At 34.8% G+C, this 20502-nt stretch overlaps 1 protein-coding gene across 1 annotated transcript; it reads right to left on the bottom strand.

Moving 5' to 3' along the window:
- Nucleotides 1-13568: 13568 nt before the first annotated feature.
- LOC101681069 (olfactory receptor 4K15-like) lies at nt 13569-14528 on the bottom strand. Its single transcript, XM_004781752.3, has one exon. The coding sequence runs from the start codon at nt 14523-14525 to the stop codon at nt 13569-13571; it is 957 nt and encodes a 318-aa protein (XP_004781809.2). The 5' UTR covers nt 14526-14528.
- Nucleotides 14529-20502: the final 5974 nt, after the last annotated feature.

Below are 20502 nucleotides of genomic sequence, written 5' to 3'. Positions count from 1 at the left end.
TACTTTAAAATTAATTTGATTCTTTTCTTTGAAAAATAGCTCTATTCTGTTTCTCAGAGTCCACAGCATCTCATGGTTCAGGTGGGAGGTTGGGTGAGCCTGGTTGTGGGTATTAAGGAGGGCACATATTGCAGGAAGCACTGGGTATGGTGTATAAACAATGAATTCTGGAACACTGAAAGGCAATTTAAAAAAAAAAAAACTGCTAGTAAATATATAAACCACACACACACAAAAAATAAAAATAGCTCTATTTTGATAACTTATGAAGTTGGAATGATGATGGAGGGAAGGGAAGTGAGGGGGTAGGTGAGCCTGGTGGTGGGTATTAAGGAGGGCACATATTGCATGGAGCACTGGGTGTGGTACATAAACAATGAATCTTGGAACAGGAAAAAAAATAAAATTAAGGTGTTAAAAAATGTTATTTATTAAAGGAAATTCTGCAGAAACTAAGTAGGATGCATAATAAAGAATACCTGAGGGGCAGCTGGGTGGCTCAGTGGGTTAAGCCTTTGCCTTCGGCTCAGTCATGAGCTCAGGGTCCTGGGATTGAGGCCCACATAGGGCTCTCCGCTTAGCTGGAAGCCTGCTTCCCCCTCTCTCTCTGCCTGCCTCTCTGCCTACTTGTGATCTCTCTCTCTATCAAATTAATAAATAAAATCTTTAAAAAAAAAAAAGAAAAAGAATACTTGAATGCCACAACATAAGAACACTTACCTTTAGAAAGGTTGGTGTCCCTGTGTTTTTCACTATACTCCTCTAATAGCAGTAGTTATGACCAGGTATATTTATTTACCTGTAAATTATATGCATACATCACTATACTAATATATTACATACATTATAAAATATAACTGAAACTTAAGAAAGAATGATATTTTGTAAATGTGGAGAACTCCAAATATTTTTTTCTCAAACTCAAGCAGCTTACTTGAGTTACCCACTTGAGTGGGTATGTACACCCTATTTTAGATCCAAGTAATTAATAAAAGTAGATGGCTCTTTCTCTGGAGTGAAATTTCTTAAAATCCTATCTTATGAAAGGTACACAGTAAACTTGTTATATGTGGCACTCCCATTTCTGGAAGAGAAGCCAAGAAGCCTTTGCAGGGCAGGAAGAAGCTTCCTCCCCTTGGGCAAAATGTTCAAGGTGGTAAAATACTTGTCTTCCGTTCCTGTCTCTACTTACTTTTGTTCACCAACTCCATGGTCTCTCTCCTTGTGACTTTTTTTTTTAACAACATCTTAAGAATACAAGTTCATCATGTTCCTTTGTGGAGGTACCTAATGAAACTTACAGTAGACAAAATAATATTCTTGAGTGTCCAAAGCTGTAACTTTATCTGGTATTAAGGAAAAGTACAATAGGGGTCTGAAACACATTTGCTAAAATCAACTATATATCAACTATACCTAGAAAAGCTTATAAAGACCTACTGTAAGTTATTAAAAGTGGTTATCTCTGGGTAAGAGAGTATAGTAGTTTTATCCCTTATTCATCTATGTATTTGCTGAGTTTTCTTTCTTGGAATATGCATATAATCTTTTTAAACTGAAGAAACAGCAAAGCTCTTTTTAATTTACAAGTTTCTATTTTTAATTTAGAAAATTTAGTAACGAGATGAAATAAGATTATCTTTAATGAGAACACACAGAGATAATAACTGTTAATACAAATCCTTATATATACAGTGCATATCATTTTATAACCAGCCACTAATAATAAATACTTCCCATGTCAATACAGTACTTTTTATAACATTTTTTAATGTACTTTTGGTATTTTTATTTTATAGAAGATTTTAATTTTCCCTGTTATTAACATATAATAACTTTGCTTTTTATTTAGCTAAAACTTTATGATTATGCATAACTATTTAGGGTATATCATTATAATTTTAGAACTCAGAAGTTTTTTAGTTATTGTACCAAAACTTAATATCACTAAAATGTTCTATGAGAAAGACTATTCTTCACCTCACCCTTTATTGACAAGATGGTGTACTAAAACTTTTATTTTTACTTATTGCCACAGGAAAATGTATCTTAATGATGTTTCAGTGCATTTAATGAACATTAGTGGAATTGACACTTATTCATGAATTGGTCCTTTGTACATTTTTACTTCTCAATTACCTATCCATATTTTTACCCATTTTACTATTGAACTCTTCATCTTCCTAATATGTATATATAAATATATTTTTGTGTTAAGGTATTGCCTTTTTTAATAAATATTCCACAAATATTTTAGTTTACTCTTTTCATTTTATTTTTATTTATTTAATTTTCGATAAAATTAGTTAAAATATATGAATAAACTAAGATCTACAATTTTTCCCAAATAGTTTTGCCCTTAATGTCTTGCTTAAAAAGTTTTTATATAATGTTATACATTGTTTTTAACATTTATCAAAAGGCATATTGTTTAATTCAGTAGCTAAACAAAAATTTTGAACATTTATGGCTATGGCAGAAGTAAATTTGGTGAGTAATTAAGAGTTAATATTTGGGGACGCCTGGGTGGCTTAGTGGGTTAATAAGTCTCTGCATTCGGCTCAGGTCATGATCTCAGGGTCCTGGGATGGAGCCCTACATCAGGCTCTCTGCTCAGTGGGGAGCCTTCTTCCCCCCCTCTCTCTCTGCCTGTCTCTCTGCCTACTTGTGATCTCTTTGTCATATAAATAAATAAAATCTTAAAAAAAAGGGGGGGGTTAAAGTTTGAAAGATCTCATCTGCAAATATTGGACAAAAGGGAGTGCCAGTGTTGGGTCGGGTAATTGTGAAGGATGGCATTTCTATGGATATCAAAGCCTTATACTGAAGAAAATTAAATTCTGTCATAGAAGTTACAACTATCACTAAAGGGTTAAAGGAAGGTATGGATGGGGTTTCTCAGCATGCCTCTGAATTCCTTGAAATTTCTGTCTCATCTAGCTGGTCTTTTTTTCCTAATACCAAGCTAAAGAACCTTGTAAATAAGCTAATCTCTTTTGCAAGTTCCTTGCAATTGGAAGTATATTACCCCTAACTTTAGTCTCTTAAAATAAGCCAAGCCTTACTACAAAGACTTTCCACAGAACGATTAAAATCCCCAAGATCTGCTGATCACAGGAAACTCTCAGACATCAGGAAGGACCAAATATCCACCAACTCAAAATAAAAATTACTTTAATAAAAATTTGTTTTACTCCTCATTTAGCTAGTATTTATTTTAAGATAAGGAAGTTGGAATTACAACCTCTCCAGTGTTTGAATATGGTTGTAAACTCCAAAAGGAAAAGAATCCAGCCTTTTTTTCCTCCTCACAGTTAAACCTGTCTCACAAAGGGCCTGTTTGTTTATAAAAGGCCACAAAAATGATCATGACCTAAATTAATAAACATTTTCAAAATTATCATGTGAATAATTATATGCATGAATGAATGAACACATTACAGTTTTAGCAGGCAGAATAATGGCTGATTAAATATATTATCATTATGTCCTCATTTATAGACAAACTAAGTCACAGAGGTAATTGAGTATAAGTAATTAATTGGTTATTTTGGACATTGAGACATAATAAATCCTTTAAAACTCCAACATACATTCTATCATCTTGAAACCATGATTTGGCTGAAAGAACAGAGAGAGACTGACAGAGAAAAGGAAGAAAGGGAGGGAGGGAAAGAAGATGAAAAGAGGGAGAACATATTCACACTGCTTCTATTTCTTTCTCAATTTCTGCTAATTTGCTGAGCATTGATGGGGCCTCCAAGATCTAAGATAAAGATCTCCATTTGATTCATTTGTCTTCATATCATGAGCACATTCTTCCTGTTTTGTAATTAAGAAATAGTATGATAAAAGTAGAGATACTGAAAATCTCTGGAGCTACGCCTAGCACTATTTACTTAATCCATTTTAAATGGAGAGCTTTATTCAGCAGAAAAACTATTGTTATTAATCTCACAAATTTCATAAATAGTAAGGAACATGAGAATATTTTCATATAAATAGAATTCCTGGATCACTTCGTCCTATAATTTGTAAGAAAGACACACAGTGCTTAGGCTATAGAACTAGCAACCCGACGAAATTTTACTTCAAATCTCTGCCTTGACTATTTAATGTGGAGGAATTCCATAAACTCTGCACCCTATAAACTTAATAGGAATCTAATGGAAAAACAATGCATGTACCTTCTGCCCAAATTATTATAAGGTAAATTAAAGGTAAAAGAAATCAAACAGACAAAAAAATCTTTGAAGGGAAAAAAAGTTTAATAAGAGGCAAGCTAAAAGGCATATGCAAGAAGATGGGCTCTCAAACTTCTCTTAATGCATGTAAGTTAGGTTGAGATTTCTTTGTACATAGTTGACTCTTTCTGAGCAATAAAGTTTGGATACTTTACTCCACTAGCTGAGTCACTGAAGCCTGTATATAAATAGCATAGGATCTCTAAAAGAATAGAGCCTGAAATAATATCTATAGTTCACTCTAAACTAAGAATGGCACAGAGCACACACAGTTTTTTGTAAGTTGTTCATCAATAATTTTTAATTACAGTAACCAAAAATACCATTAAAATAACTGAAATAATGAAACATACAAATGCATACAGAAATATAAAGTATATCCTATACATGTAGACACAATGTATTGTATATAGATACATTGTATAGATACATATAGATATCTATACATTGTATAGATACAATCTAATGTATATAGATTATACATGTAGACACAATCTTCACCAAATAAAGTTTATATGTTATATATATATATATATAAAATCTAAAATGCACACAATAACCTTTCAAGTATATAGCCCTATTCTTACACTGCCAAATCTTAAGTCAAATAATATAGCAAGCAAGTGACAAAGTCAAAATTTTCATCATAAAAATTGTATGGTAAGCATTCTAATAATAATATGTTGGCATAACTATTTGCATGGAAATCAGTGCAACAACTAAAAAAATGTATGTGCCTATGTATGTAAAGAAGCAATCCAATTTAAGAAATATATTGACCATTAACTGGGTCACTACATTATGTACCATATAACTGGAAGTAAGCTTAGAGGTAACAGTTGTTGAGTCGGCTGAAGAGGGTCTGAAGTTTCCATACAGAAAAATGAACTCAGGGTAGCTGGGTGGTTCAGTGGATTAAGCCTCTGCCTTTGGCTCAGGTTATGGTCTCAGAGTCCTGGGATCGAGCCCCACATCAGGCTCTCTGCTTGGCTCAGATTATGGTCTCAGGGTCCTGGGATTGAGCCCCACATCAGGCTCTCTGCTTGGCAGGGAGCCTGCTTCCCCCTCTCTCTGCCTGCCTCTCTGCTTACTTGTGATCTGTCTGTCAAATAAATAAATAAAATCTTAAAAAAAAGAAAAAATAGAAAAATGAACTCAGAGCATTCAGAGGGAGTTCAAACATGAAGATACAGACTTATTTCAATATAATTAGAAAATTGTATTAAAATAGGTCATTTGCAGAGACCTATTTGAAGTGGCAAAAGTATTAAAACTTACATGACTCATTCCTCAGTCACCATACAGACTCACTAAGAGACGATGGAATTTGTCCACTGTTTTTATTTCAGAAGTTCCGCAGAAATACCTGGAGGTATCATGGTGATATGAGAAATAGGTTCTTTTCATATGGCTTGCAATACTCCTTATGCTTTATATATTTTATTTAAAAGGAACTAAAGCTGAAAATGTGTTTCTCCTTGATGTGTAATTTTGTCCCATTGGGGCCATCGCTAACAAGCTTTTTTATTTTAGAGATGAGTAAATGTCATTTCTATCTAGGGATTCACATTACTAGAAATCATGTTACCAACATATCTATATATGAGTTATTTTAATACCGTATTATAACTGGTATAGAAGTCATTTTCTATGAAAATTTTCCATAGACAAGATTGCTGAGTGTTTTAATTGGGCTGTTCTTATAAAGTAACTCATTCTCTCTGAAGTTTCAATTCTGCCCCATTCACTACTATTAACTTTTTTTGTGTAACACTTATTGTTTTAAGCCACATTCTAAGTACTGTAAAGACAAGTGTAGCAAAATGCTACAATATTGCAGAACTATAAATCACTTAGGTCACACAGAATATGTCTTGTTTTTATCTGTATTCTCCAATTAAATATAATTCAGAAATTTAAAGAAAAATTAGTATCTATGAGGCTCCTAGGTCGCTCAGTCAGTTGGGCATATATCTGACTATTGGTTTCGGCTCAGGTCATGCATGATCTGATGAATTGTGGGATCAACCTGATGTGGGGCTCCTTGCTCTGTGGGGAGTCTGCTTGAGGTTTCTCTCTCTCTGTCCCTCTTCCAAGTCATGTGTGCATGCATGCACCCTTGCTCACTCTCTCTGTCTTGAATTAATAAGTAAATCCTTTTAACAAATTAAGTACTACATGCAAAAACACAAATAATTAAAAAATACACAAGACAAAGTGCTTATCTGTAAGTTGCTTGTAATTTTGAAGGGCAATTAAAGAAAATTAAAAATGTAACATAAAATTTAAATAGAAGACCATACATATTATAAATGTATGTACATATATACATATATGTATTATAAATCTATAGGTATAATGCATATATACACATTCTGATGTATGGAACATCAGGAGAGATTATATTTTGTCAGAAAGATCCGGAGGAAAAGAAGGAAAAGGGAGGGTGGAAGAGAAGGTGAGGAAAATAAAATGAGACAGAAGCAGACAAAAATATATATCTGTAAAGGACCTTAAATGAGAAATGATGTTGTGAAAGGCAGAGATAGTGATGGAAGATTACACGGCACAAATAGACTAACATAAACAAAAGCATGAATAAAGAAAATTAAAAGTAATTGAGAAAATTAAAAGTAATTGAGAAACAGGTGCTCTAGCTTGGCTAAAGTATACTCTATGTCAGAGTTTTATTGGACAATACATTGGAGGATTTTAAATATAGGTCTTAGGATTCTGTAATTAATTTGTTGGAAAACGGAATGCTACTCACCATTTCAGTGAGGAATATGGTTTAGGAATATGATTCTGGCAGTGGTTGGGAATTAACCAGAATGTATAAAACACTGGAAGGGAATAGTGGCAGTTGGAGGCTACTACAAGAGTTTCTTGTGTGGCTACTGAAGTCAAGAATGGGTATAGACAAAGAAGGATAAAGGGAATACAAATGTCAAGAATTGGATATTCAGACTTCATTGTCTACAGGCAAGTACCAAGAGGGAGAGATATCAGAATATAAAAAAAAAAAAAAAAACAGGAAAGGCCAGTGAGATTTCTAGTCCAGGGCATTTTAAACTTTGATCCATGGAGCGCTGGCAGTATTGTGTATACAGGTGCCCCCACATATTCCTGAAGGGGAATGGGGGCTCCAAACCTTAAACCAAATTGATTTAAGTAGGTGCTTTCTGCACAGGTGGAAATGGAATTCAAGGAAGTTGAACTTTGGAATAAACCCGAAGCTAAAAACTAAGTCTCCCAACTGAAAGTCCAGCCCTTTCCAGCACAGTGAACAAATTTGTTCAGCCAGCATCAGTATCAGAAAAAAGGTACCTACTTCAGTTGGATTATTTGGTAGACTTCTTACTCATTAGTAGCTGCTTATATATCACTATATAGGTAAATATTTTTGCTTAGAACTTTCCTTTCCTATGGATTTGTTCCTCTTTATATATGCATATATGTATATATTATATATTTATATATATAATATATACATTCCAATATATACATATATGTATATATAATATATACATTCTAATATATATATAATATTTATATATTTATATATAGATATATATAAACACATATGTATTTATATATATAAATACATACATATGTATTATATGTATTAGACTTAAAAGTGGGGAAGCCTGAAAGCTTACTAGGAATGAGTACTTGTAATAATCCAAGCAAATGATCATAACATGGATCAGGCGGTAGCAGTAGAGGTTAGAGGTTGCAAGGGGTGGTCAGATTCTGAGAACATTTTGAAAATAGACTCAGTAAAATTTGTTAACCTATAACAAGAGGTAAGAGACAGTATGGGAGGATAATTCCAAAGCCATTGGACTGATCAATTGGAAAGATGAAGATTCCATTAATAGAGATGGATTTCTTCATTAACCTGGTGGAAGAGTTGTTTGAGGGATTATCAGGAGTACAGATTTAGACATGTTAAATTTGAGACAGGTGACAGATATCCAAGTGAGGCTGGGTGTTGAAGTCTGGTAATTGAATGAGAGTCCAGTGTAAATGCCAAGCTATGTCTCCTCAGTACATAGTTTTTAAAGCCTTGATGTTAAATGAGATCACCAGTGGAGAAAGAAACATGGTAGGGTCTCAAAAAATGAGCTCTGGTATAATCTAAGAGGTCAGAAAAAGGAAGAACCCCAAAAGAGATTCAGCGGCCACCTCCAAAAGTATATGAAGGAAGCCAGGAGAGCATTGTGTTCTAAAAGCCAAATGAAGAGGGTTTCAAGAGGGAGAGTGTGATCAGCTGTATTAAAAATTGTACAACTGGGCACCTGGGTAGCTCAGTCATTAAGTGTCTACCTTTGGTTCAGGTCATGATCCCAGGGTTGTGGGATTGAGTCCCACATCAAGCTTCTCGCAGAGCTTTTCTTTCTCCCACTCCCCCCACTTGTGTTCCCTTTCTCTCTATGTCTCTCTCTGTTAAATAAATAAAATCTTTTTAAAAAACTATACAACTTTTTTATTTTTTATAAACATATATTTTTATCCTGAGGGGTATCCCTGGGGATAAAAATATATGTTTATAAAAAATAAAAAATTAATAAAAAAATACTAAAAAATTATACAACTGATTGATCAACAAGGATGATGATTGGGAAATGATCTCTGGATTTAGCAGTAGAGAGGTCACTAGTAACCTTTAAAGAAGCAATATGAGTAGAATATGGAGATAAAAGCCTTACTGGAGTGGGCACAAGAAAGAAAAAGAAGAGAGCTATGGGAGACAGTATGAACAAGTCTTCAGAGCTTTCCCCATTAGTATCTTGTGAACAAGGACAAAGGTGAGAAATGGATCAAGAGCTAGAGGAAGAAATGAGGACAAAAGGATTTTCTTTTTTTCCTGTTTCTTTTTATTTAAAAAAAACAACTAACTATAAAAGATAAAAAAAAATCAAAAAAGAAAAGTAGAAGAGATGGGGAAATACTTGAAACCTTGAAGCCATGAAAGAGAAAAAAATTAATTTAAAAATATAATCTGGGTTTTTTTTTTTTTGTAACATGTAAGCATGTCATAGTATATTGCACTGATTTTTTTTTTTTTTTTAGTAATCTAACAGTACAGAAGTACAAGTGAAGGACACTTGTACTTCAAAATTCAGAAGACAGTGAATATTACAGAGATGCTGAAAAAAATCTTGTATATGGAGGAAACATCAAATTATGATGGCATTAAAGAAAGACAAAAGAAGTCTTAAACACTTGTGTAAATATGATCAAATCAGTAATTGTAAATTTTAAAATTTATTCTGGGAAACTACTCTAAGACTGGTTCTTCTATATGTGAATTTTAATTAATTTAAAATTTATCATTGTCAGTACTCTAAATTAACTAAGTAGGTATTTAACATGTATCATTTGAATTAAAATTAAATCTTCATTTCTTTGAAGAAAGTTGATAAGGAAAATATACTTCAATAGTCTGAATGCTCCTTTGGACATTTGCTGTATAAAGCATGGTTCTAAATTGTGTTCGACACATAGAATCCATTGAATATATTTTCAAGTTAATAAGTGTAAATACAATATGAACAATTAATAGATTTTCCATTATAGTTAAATTCTTACTTTATCATCCCCTTCAGTTTACTTCTCATACTTGAATAAATAAATAATTTAATAAAAGAACATACTATATTATAAAAGTACATCTACTGAAAGTGAAAAGAAAATCAGACCTCAAAAAAATGCCATATTCTAGAAATAAAGAAGCTGAATATTATATAAAATCAAAATTCACAAATAGTTTCATATAATTATGCAATCCAAACTGAGCCACACTATAATTTTGTGCAACATATTTGACAGTTTGTTTTTGACACAATTTTTTTTAATTTTTTATTTTTTATAAACATATATTTTTATCCCCAGGGGTACAGGTCTGTGAATCACCAGGTTTACACACTTCACAGCACTCACCAAAGCACATACCCTCCCCAATGTCCATAATCCCACCCCCTTCTCCCAAACCCCCTCCTCCCAGCAACCCTCAGTTTGTTTTGTGGGATTAAGAGTCACTTATGGTTTGTCTCCCTCCCAATCCCATCTTGTTTCATTTATTCTTCTCCTACCCACTTAAGCCCCCATGTTGCATCACCACTTCCTCATATCAGGGAGATCTGACACAATTTTTTTTTAAAGTAAAATATGTTTATTCAAGTGTTGGTATGGTAACAAAATTGGAACCCTCATTATACAACAGCAAAGGAATGGTTATTTACATTATACTATAGGAATCCCATGACATTTGTTTTTGTTTTTGTTTCTAGTGTTTTTATTTACTATGTTCAATTAGCCAACATATAGTATATCATTAGTTTTTAGTGTTCAGTAGTTCATTATTTGAATTTTTTTTAATAACTCTGCAGGTAACGCTATGCTCACCACAAGTGTAGCTACCATCTTTACAATGCAACACTAATACAATGCCATTGACTATTCCCTATGCTGTACCTATTCTTCCTGTGACTTACTCATTACTTAACTGGGAGTCTTTATTTCTCATTCCCCTTCAACTATTTTGCTCAAACCCCCCACCCCCACCCTCTGACAACCATCAGTTTTTCTAGGTATGATTCTACTCTGTTTCTTCATTCATTTGCTTTTAGAGTCCACATAGAAGTGAAATTGTATGGTATTCGTTTTTCTCTCTCCAAGTGTTTCACTTAGCATTATACTCTCTAGTTCTAAAATCTCATTTCTCTCTCTCTTTTTTATATATAGAGAGAGCACACACAGGGATGGGGGAGCAGCAGGAGAGGGAGATAAAATCTTAAGCAGGCTCCACAACCATTGCAAGCCAGTCTCATGACCCTAAAATCATGACTTGAGCTGAAATCAGGAGTGGGACACCTAACTGACTGAGTGACCCAGGTGCCCCAAATCCCATCTCTTTTATGGCGAACAATACTCCATTGTATATATATATAACATCTTCTTTATCCGGTCATCTATCATTGGAAACTTTGGTTGCTTCCATATCTTGGTTATTTTAAATAATGCTCCAGTGAACATACAGGAGTGCATCCAACTTTTCAAATTAGTGATCTTGTTTTTTTTTTGGGTAAATACCCAGTAGTAGAATTATTAGATCATATGGTATTTCTATTTTTATGTTTTTAAGAACCTCCATATTGTTTTCCACAGTCCATTAGTTTACATTTCACCAAGGTTTTTTTTTTCCACATCCTTGTAAACATTTAACATTTCTTGTGTTTTTGATGCTATCCATACTGACAGATATAAAATGATTTCTCACTGTGGTTTTGATTTGCATTTCCCCAATTAGTGATACTGAGCATCTTTTCATGTGGCCATTGCCATCTGTATGTCTTATTTGGTAAAATGTTTGTTTAGGTCCTCTGCCCATTGTTCAGATTGCTTGGGGTTTTTTGGTATTGGTTGTGTAAGTTCTTTATATATTTTGGATATTAACCCCTTATCAAATGTATTAGGACTTTTAAATATTTTAGACAATATTTATGATACAAGGTATGAAATACATCAATATAGTTATAATATAAAGCCCGAGTGACCACAGTTGCCTCCAATGTTACTCCATTAATGAGGTGTCCTAGGCCAATTGCCACCTACCTCTGCTCCTGTTACCTGGTTATATAGCCTGGGTGGGGACATGGCTCAGTGTTCCTGCTGCTTTTATCCCCTTGGCCTCCTCCATCTCTGCTGGTAAGCTGCCACCTGCTGCTGATCATCTCACCTGCACTTTTCTTATTCACAATGCAAGCTGTATTTCACACTCTGAAAGACAGGGTTCTGAAACATCATGCCCAGCTTCGTAGTCCAGGACTTAAGGTTTTTCTAAAACTGGTGGAATGTACATTCATTGGAATATATATTCAGTGTATCTGATGGGTTCATGACTTACCTTAATAATGTTGTTAAGATTAATGGAATAATGTCATAGCCTGTCCTATTATTTTTGGACAGAAGGGTTCAGTTTATAATGCATGTTGTTTCCTGCTACTTTGCTTGAAGTATGCAGTGGTATGGATGAGCCTGATCTGGGTGTTTGTAAAAGAAACTGTGGTATTGTGAAAATGAGCAGAATAATTGGCTTCAAGCCTCAAGAAAAACCAAGAATAATATGTGATTTAAAGGAAAAACACAAGACAACTCTAATAACTTTTCCTCACTATGGAGTTATAGATTTAAAATAGTTTTCACATTATGACAAAAAACATTGCATGTGACATATAGTAGGCATTGCTGTCCAGGTAATCTTTGATCATAACGGTCATACCAAAAAAGAAGCAACAGTACAAGTACATGGTTGATGAATCACCCAACCATGGGACAAGTTATGTTCATAATCCCAGTGAGTTCATAACATAAATAGTACTCCTCCACAAAGTAAATGTTGCACTGACTTTTTTTGGTATCAGCTAAACCTAACATTTTAGACTGAGACCATCTTAGAGGAAATTGGGATGGTACATAACACTCAGGTAACATCATAATGTGTTTCTGGATCGTAATATTTGGTGAGCTCCAAAATACTTACCTTTGCATTTCCTGCCTCCCTTTAACTAGTGTACAAACACCATTCAGGACCCAGTAAATACCTGATGCAGAGCATGGATGATGGGACTCTTATTCAATTTTTTGTGGTCTTATTGCCAGATGTCTAAAGCTTCATGAGCTGTCATCTTTTGATGTCAACATAGTTTTTACCAATAAAATGTAAAAGAATAAATGGTACCAGACTAACATCAAGTGATTTTATAAAGCTACAAAATAGTATGTGAAGCTTCTTAAGTTGTGTATGTGAGATAAAATATAAATATAAAGGTAGATTTAAAAATATAAAAAATATAAAGGTGGATTTATTTTTGTGAAATTACTTTTTACATGCTAAATGGATTTTTTGATAGCACAAACCTTTTGATGTTAAATGTGTGAAAACAGGAATTCTAATGGGATTGTTTTTACTACTGGAACTAAATTATAGATTACTTGCAGTATTTTAGATCATAAAAGAAACATTATTTTGTTTATCCAATATGGATATCCACCTAAATTTTTATGAAATTAATTTCTTAAAAATTATATAATAATTTGTGAAACATCTTATCACTGATTTTAGGTAGCAAACATAAGCAACTTCTTACCTTAGAAATTGCATAATCATGTGAGGTTTATTTACTTCAAATATATAACAAAGAATATACATTTATCATTTCAAACAAATAAGATAACTTTTTTAAATGATGGTAGCCACAAGAAAAAGGTAAGTCTATGTTTCCTCTTGTTTCTTCTTGTCTACGCAGTTCAACAAATCTATCTTGTGAGAGACAGTTGGGAGAGCAGCTTGGAACTCACATACCGGATCTTCAATTTATGCATTGCTGATTTCACCTCTTTATTTCTCAATGTATATATAATGGGGTTCAATATAGGTGTAAAAACTGTAGAGAACACAGAAAGGACTTTATCCACTGGGAAGTTGCTGAAAGGCCATGCATAAATGATGATACAGGGCCCAAAAAAGAGAGTCACTACAATGATGTGGGCAGTCAGAATGCTGCGGGCCTTGGCCATGCCCACTGAGGAATGACGTTGTACAGTGATTAGGATAACCATGTAGGAGATCAGCAAGAGTAAGAATGAAGTCACTCCCATGAGACCACTGTCCAAAAGCATCAACACTTCAAGGACATAAGTATCTGTGCAGGCAAGTTTAATGACCAATGTAAGGTCACAGTAATAACTATCCACTATGTTTGGGCCACAGAAAGGCAAGTTTATAGTGAAAGCTAACTGGCTCAGGGAGTGCATGATCCCAATGGCCCAGGATCCTACCACCAGGCCTGTACACTTGCACAAGTTCATGATGGTTGCATAGTGGAGAGGTTTGCATATGGCTACATACCTGTCATAAGCCATGGCTACAAGAAGTACCATCTCACCGCCAGCAAAGACATGGAGCAAGAATATCTGAGCCATGCAGCCCTCAAAGGAGATAGTCTTAGATTCATGAAGGAAATCATGAATCATCTTGGGGGTTGCATAAGAGGCTAGAAACACATCAAGAACAGAAAGGTTACTGAGCATGATATACATGGGTGTGTGCAGGGCAGGTTCAGAAATCACAGTAAGGACAATGAGGAGATTGCCCAGCACAATGGCGATGTACAAGAAGTTAAACAACACGAAGAAGAAATACTGTAGTTCCCAGGAACTAGAGAGTCCCAGCAACACAAACTCAGCCACCCTAGAATAGTTTCCTTGATCCATGGTCTCAGGATACAAGAGAAATACCTACAAAGAGAACATTAATAGATTATTATCAAGAACAAAAAAAAGTGGACCACAGAACTGAAGAGTCATCTCAACATTAATTTGAAACAATTTAGAATTAGTCCTGTTAGGAAGTGGTTTATCTGTAATTCTGACAAATATTTCTTCTCTCAGCTATCCTTACTAATGAAGGAAAGCTATAACTCCATTTTATACACTTATGGGTTAAATCTGATGGTAAAGAAATAACAGAATTTCAAGCATTACTACAAAGCTGTGATCACCAAGACAGCATGGTACTGGCATAAAAACAGTGGAACAGAGTAGAGAGCCCAGATATGGACCCTCAACTCTATGGTCAAATAATCTTCAACAAAACAGGAAAAAATATACAGTGGAAAAAAGACAGTCTCTTCAATAAATGATGCTGGGAAAACTGGGCAGTTATATGTAGAAGAATGAAACTCAACCATTCTCTTACATCATACACAAAGATCAACTCAAAATGGATAAAAGACCTCAATGTGAGACAGGAATCCATCAGAATCCTAGAGGAGAACATAGGCAGTAATCTCTTCGATATCAGCCACAGCAACTTCTTTCAAGATATGTCTCCAAAGGCAAAGGAAACAAAAGCGAAGATGAACTTTTGGGACTTCATCAAGATCAAAAGCTTCTGCACAGGCAAGGAAACAGTGAAGAAAACAAAGAGGCAACCCACGGAATGGGAGAAGATATTTGCAAATGACAGTACAGACAAAAGGTTGATATCCAGGATCTATAAAGAACTTCTCAAACTCAACACACACAAAACAGACAATCATATCAAAAAATGGGCAGAAAATATGGACAGACACTTCTCCAATAAAGACATTCAAATGGCTATCAGAGACATGAAAACATGTTCATCATCACTAGCCATCAGGGAGATTCAAATTAAAACTACATTGAGATATCAGCTTACACCAGTTAGAATGGCCAAAATTAGCAAGACAGGAAACAACGTGTGTTGGAGGGGATGTGGAGAAAGGGGAACCCTTTTACACTGTTGGTGGGAATGCAAGTTGGTGCAGCCTCTTTGGAGAACAGTGTGGAGATTCCTCAAGAACTTAAAAATAGAACTTCCTTATGACCCTGCCATTGCACTACTGGGTATTTACCCCAAAGATACAGATGTAGTGAAAAGAAGGGCCATCTGTACCCCGATGTTTATAGCAACAATGGCCATGGTCGCCAAACTGTGGAAAGAACCAAGATGCCTTTCAACGGACGAATGGATAAGGAAGATATGGTCCATATACACTATGGAGTATTATGCCTCCATCAGAAAGGACAAATACCCAACTTTTGTAGCAACATGGACGGGACTGGCTGAGATTATGCTGAATGAAATAAGTCAAGCACAGAGAGTCAATTATCATATAGTCTCACTTATTTGTGGAGCATATCAAATAGCATGGAGGACATGGGGAGATAGAGAGGAGAAGGAAGTTGGGGGAAATTGGAAGGGGAGGTGAACCATGAGAGACTATGGACTCTGAAAAACAATCTGAGGGTTTTGCAGAGGTGAGGGGTAGGAGGTTGGGGTGCCAGGTGGTGGGTATTATAGAGGGCACGGATTGCATGGAGCACTGGGTGTGGTGCCAAAATAAATAATACTGTTATGCTGAAAATAAAAAATACATTTAAAAAAATCTTTAAAAAAAAGAAAAAGGGGACGCCTGGGTGGCTCAGTTAGTTGGACGACTGCCTTCGGCTCAGGTCATGATCCCGGAGTCCCAGGATCGAGTCCCACATCGGGCTCCCAGCTCCATGGGGAGTCTGCTTCGCTCTCTGACCTTCTCCTCGCTCATGCTCTCTCTCACTGTCTCTCTCTCAAATAAATAAATAAAATCTTTAAAAAAAAAAAAAAGAAATAATAGAATTGTATTATGAAAACCACAATTAAGAGAAGAAGCTAAAGTATCCAGATTCTGGCACTAACTTCCTTGTCCTGCTGTTGTGCATTATCTGCTTGGGATTGCTAACAGGCAGCTTCAGTTCTTAGAGAATTCTCAAGAGACCATGTTTACATTCAATTTCCTGTTTTTTACTGTGGTTCTCCTTTTGCCTCTGTCCTTTCTCTACTACTTAACCTCCACAATTACACCATTAAAAATGTTTAATACATATTTTCTCTGAAGTTGTGATGGCTATTTTGGCTTGAAGTCCCTTGAAGCTAACGTTGTATTATGTGGAAATAAGTGAACAGAGATGGCCAGTATGTCAGAATACAATACTGATAGATAAGGTAATGATAGCAATGAATTGCAAAGATCTAATATAGTAACTAACAGTGGTTGAAAAGGAGGAGTAATTTGGGGGAAATTGGAGGGAGAGATGAACCATGAGAGACTGTGGACTCTGAAAACAAACTGAGGGTTTTGGAGGGGGGGGTTGGGTGAGCCTGATGGTGGATATTATGGAGGGCACATATTTCATGGAGCACTGGGTGTGATGCATAAACAATGAATTCTGGAACAATGAATTCTGGAAAAGAAAAAAAAAAAAGACTATGATCTTAAAAAAAAAAGGGGGTAGATCATTTGAAGGTCAACTGTAACATGTTATTTACCAATGTAAAAAGCTTCCAAAAGAAATAATTTTATCCAGGATATAGAATTTGTAGGCTTTGATTAGGATTTCTGTCACTTAATAAAATAAGGTACATTCTTTAAAAAATATCTGGCAACACCATACTTTTTCATTAAGGAAAAATTGAGATAATGAACAATGAGAACAAAAATAAATAACATGATACAGAATTGAAATAATGAACAACTTGCAAATAGATTGTTAGATAATTTATTCTGCTTATGTTCTCTTGCAGCTTCTTTGGAAGAATGCAGGAAAAGCTTCTAAGGAGATAAATAAGGATTTGAGAATTCATTTTTTTTAATTGTGTGTAGAAACACAAGAATCTTTTCATTGAAAGGAAAGCAGTTAATTTATACTTTTTTAAGAAAGAAGACTCTCACTTTTCATTTTCTGTGATAATTAGAAGTGATAAGTATCAGTCTCTTAAAAAACTGAAAAAAAGGATGATGTCTATAGGAAAAACTAGTTTGAAAGTGTTTTTACATGCGGTATGTGAACATTAAACTTTTTACAACAATCTGGTGTGCCGGAGGTTGTTGTCTACAGTTTTCATTTAAGGAAACTGAGACTCAGAAAGGTTAACTAATGTGTTCATGATTATACAAACAGCAAGTAACAAATCTAGACTCTCATCCCAGTTCCTCAAAGCTCTTTCCACAGTCCTTGACAGTGGAATCTCTAATGGAACCTAAAGGTATGGTTGAAGAATAGGCAAGTAGAATTATCAAGATTAGAAAATGAGAAAAAGTAGTTGATGTAAAACCCTATTAATTATCACCAAATGTATCATAAGTGCACTTGATGATAATAACCCTTTCTAGTTACAAAGGTAAGAGGGTGATATGTATTTTGTTTTCCAAAACTGTTAATGCTTTTGCCTTAAAGGGGTAAACTCTAGTTTAAAATGTATTAGCCTGGAAAACTTTATGCCCTGGTAATATTTGCTAACTGGGTTGTTGCTATATTGTATTGTACAAAGGTTCTCCCAAAAGTAGCATAAAAAAAAAATAAGTGAAAAGGAAAAATAATCAAATGAATGAGCAATGAATACTGTGACAAAATAACTAAAATGGAACCATTCCAAAGAATATTTAGATCAATAATTATCACTTAGAATGAGAAGGGGCATCCTCCCTGGAGCATTCTCTTATGCGGAAGGTAATTTTTATTCAAAAGGATAAAGTATGGGTTTAAGGAAGGATAAGGAATAAAACTATTATTAACCTTATCTTTTAATTTGGTTAGTCAGCTATGAAGTCACAAATTTCTTTTAGTAAAAGTGAATGAGAAATAAAGGGGTGTGGGAAGCAGGAGAAGAAAAATTCCAGAAATCTTCACAGAGAGTGATGCTTCATCCTTGTTCTGAATGCCATTTTTGTCTTGGTGCTGGACTGGGCTGGGATGAACTATGATAAAGATAAAATGATGTCACTGTGCTCTTGTAAAGTCTCTTCTCACTTTCTCAAAAGAAAAAGAAAACTTAGAACCAAAGGAAGAAAAAAAAAAAGCTCACATGTTACAAAATTGATCCTTGAATCATTTTCTATCACACCCAAATCAAATTGTATATACCAGACTAACATGGACATAAATATTTTACAGTCAAGGCAAAAGAATTTTCACAAAATTATAAGCCCAAATATCATAAACCATTGCTTTAATTTCCTTTCTGTAGTTCATTAAAAGTCTCATCAAGGGGCACCTGAGTGGCTCAGTGGGTTAAGCCTCTGCCTTCAGCTCAGGTCATGATCTCAGGGTCCTGGGATTGAGCCCCGCATCAGGGTTTCTGCTCAGCGGGGAGCCTGCTTCCCTTCCTCTCTCTCTGCCTGCCTCTCTGCCTACTTGTGATCTCTGTCTGTCAAATAAATAAATAAAAATCTTAAAAAAAAAAAAGTCTCATCAACATTTTCCGAAGATTAAATCCCAAGTAAATGTATCAAGCAAATGGTTGACATAAAATAAACATACCTGATTCAGTTATCTGAAGATTTGTAAGGAAACTGAAGTAAGTGTTGGCTTCTTTCAAATCAAATTCTCTTATAAGAGAGTAGAAAGAAAAGAGCTACATCAGATGTGTATATGCTTTTAAGCTGAGATACAACTACAGTAAATATTGACTTGGGCAAACCTCAGCATTCTTTTTCACCCTTTTTCCATTTTATCATTTCTTTACTTCATTCTAGACTGTGGATTGAACTGGGACTATGGGAGGATAGACGTGTCCCATGGTGATTTTTTGTCATTACATATTCACTGATTTGTCAAACAGGGAAAATGGCCAGAGAGTCAAACTACTTTTACCTTTGTCTTAGCAACAAATCAAGCATTTCCCCTGTGACTTACTTATTACCAATTATATGCACTATGTTTCTAATAGATTTAGGGAAATTTTGACATGTAGTGTTTCTGAAATACTTCAACAAGAATTGAATCTTCAGGGCCACCTGGGTGGCTCAGTTAGTTCAGCACCACCTTCAGTTCAGGTCACGATCCCAAGGTCCAGCTGTTGAGTCCTGTGTTGGGCTCCTTGCTCAGCAGGGAGCCTGCTTCTCCCTCTGCTCCCCCTGCTTGTGCTCACTCGCTCTCTCTCTCTGACAAATAAATAAAATTTTAAAAGAAGATAATGAATCTTCAGTGATATTGCCGGCCTTAGAGGAAAAATGGAAAAATTCAGAGAACATCTAATCCCCCCAATGGAGATAATAAATTCCTCTTTTAATCTTAACTGTTAAATACCATTAATAGAGCATCCATTGTGGATGTATTCACATTCCTGGCATAAATTCTACTTAATTGTGATATGTTATATGAGAATATCAGCCTGGATTTGATATGTTAACTTTTATGTAGGATTTTTGCATATAGTTTACAAGTGAAATTTGCCTGTAGTATTTTGGAATTATTTATGCTACCACATCTAATTTTGGTACTGAGACAATGATAGACTCATAAAATTTAGTTGGAGTACTCATAGAAGTATTTTTATACCCTAATCCTATCTGTTCTTTGAAAGATTAGAAGACATTGTGCATAAACTTCAGTCTGTCTTGGGACCTTATAGAAACTGGTATTATATGAATCTGGCATTTGGTGCCATATGTAAACCTGGTTAATTGGTCTTCTACAAGCTGCAAAATAAGATGTTCTGTGAAAGGTAAACACCACAACTTGTTATCATGAGTAAAACCATCAGAGCAGAGTATTGAGATATCTTTGAAGCTTATTGCGCTGGCCTATACCAGACGATGTCTGCATTACTCTCATTGCTAAAAATGTTGTGTAGCATAGAACTACACTAGGATTAATTTGTTTACAAGAAGAAATTAAAACTAAATTT

This window comes from Mustela putorius, unplaced genomic scaffold, assembly GCF_011764305.1.
Source record: "Mustela putorius furo isolate JIRA1106 unplaced genomic scaffold, ASM1176430v1.1 tig00003896_pilon_pilon_pilon, whole genome shotgun sequence".
NCBI classification, from domain to species: domain Eukaryota; kingdom Metazoa; phylum Chordata; class Mammalia; order Carnivora; family Mustelidae; genus Mustela; species Mustela putorius.
Note: the sequence above shows the minus strand (reverse complement) of the source record. Positions and strands in the feature narration are given on the sequence as shown.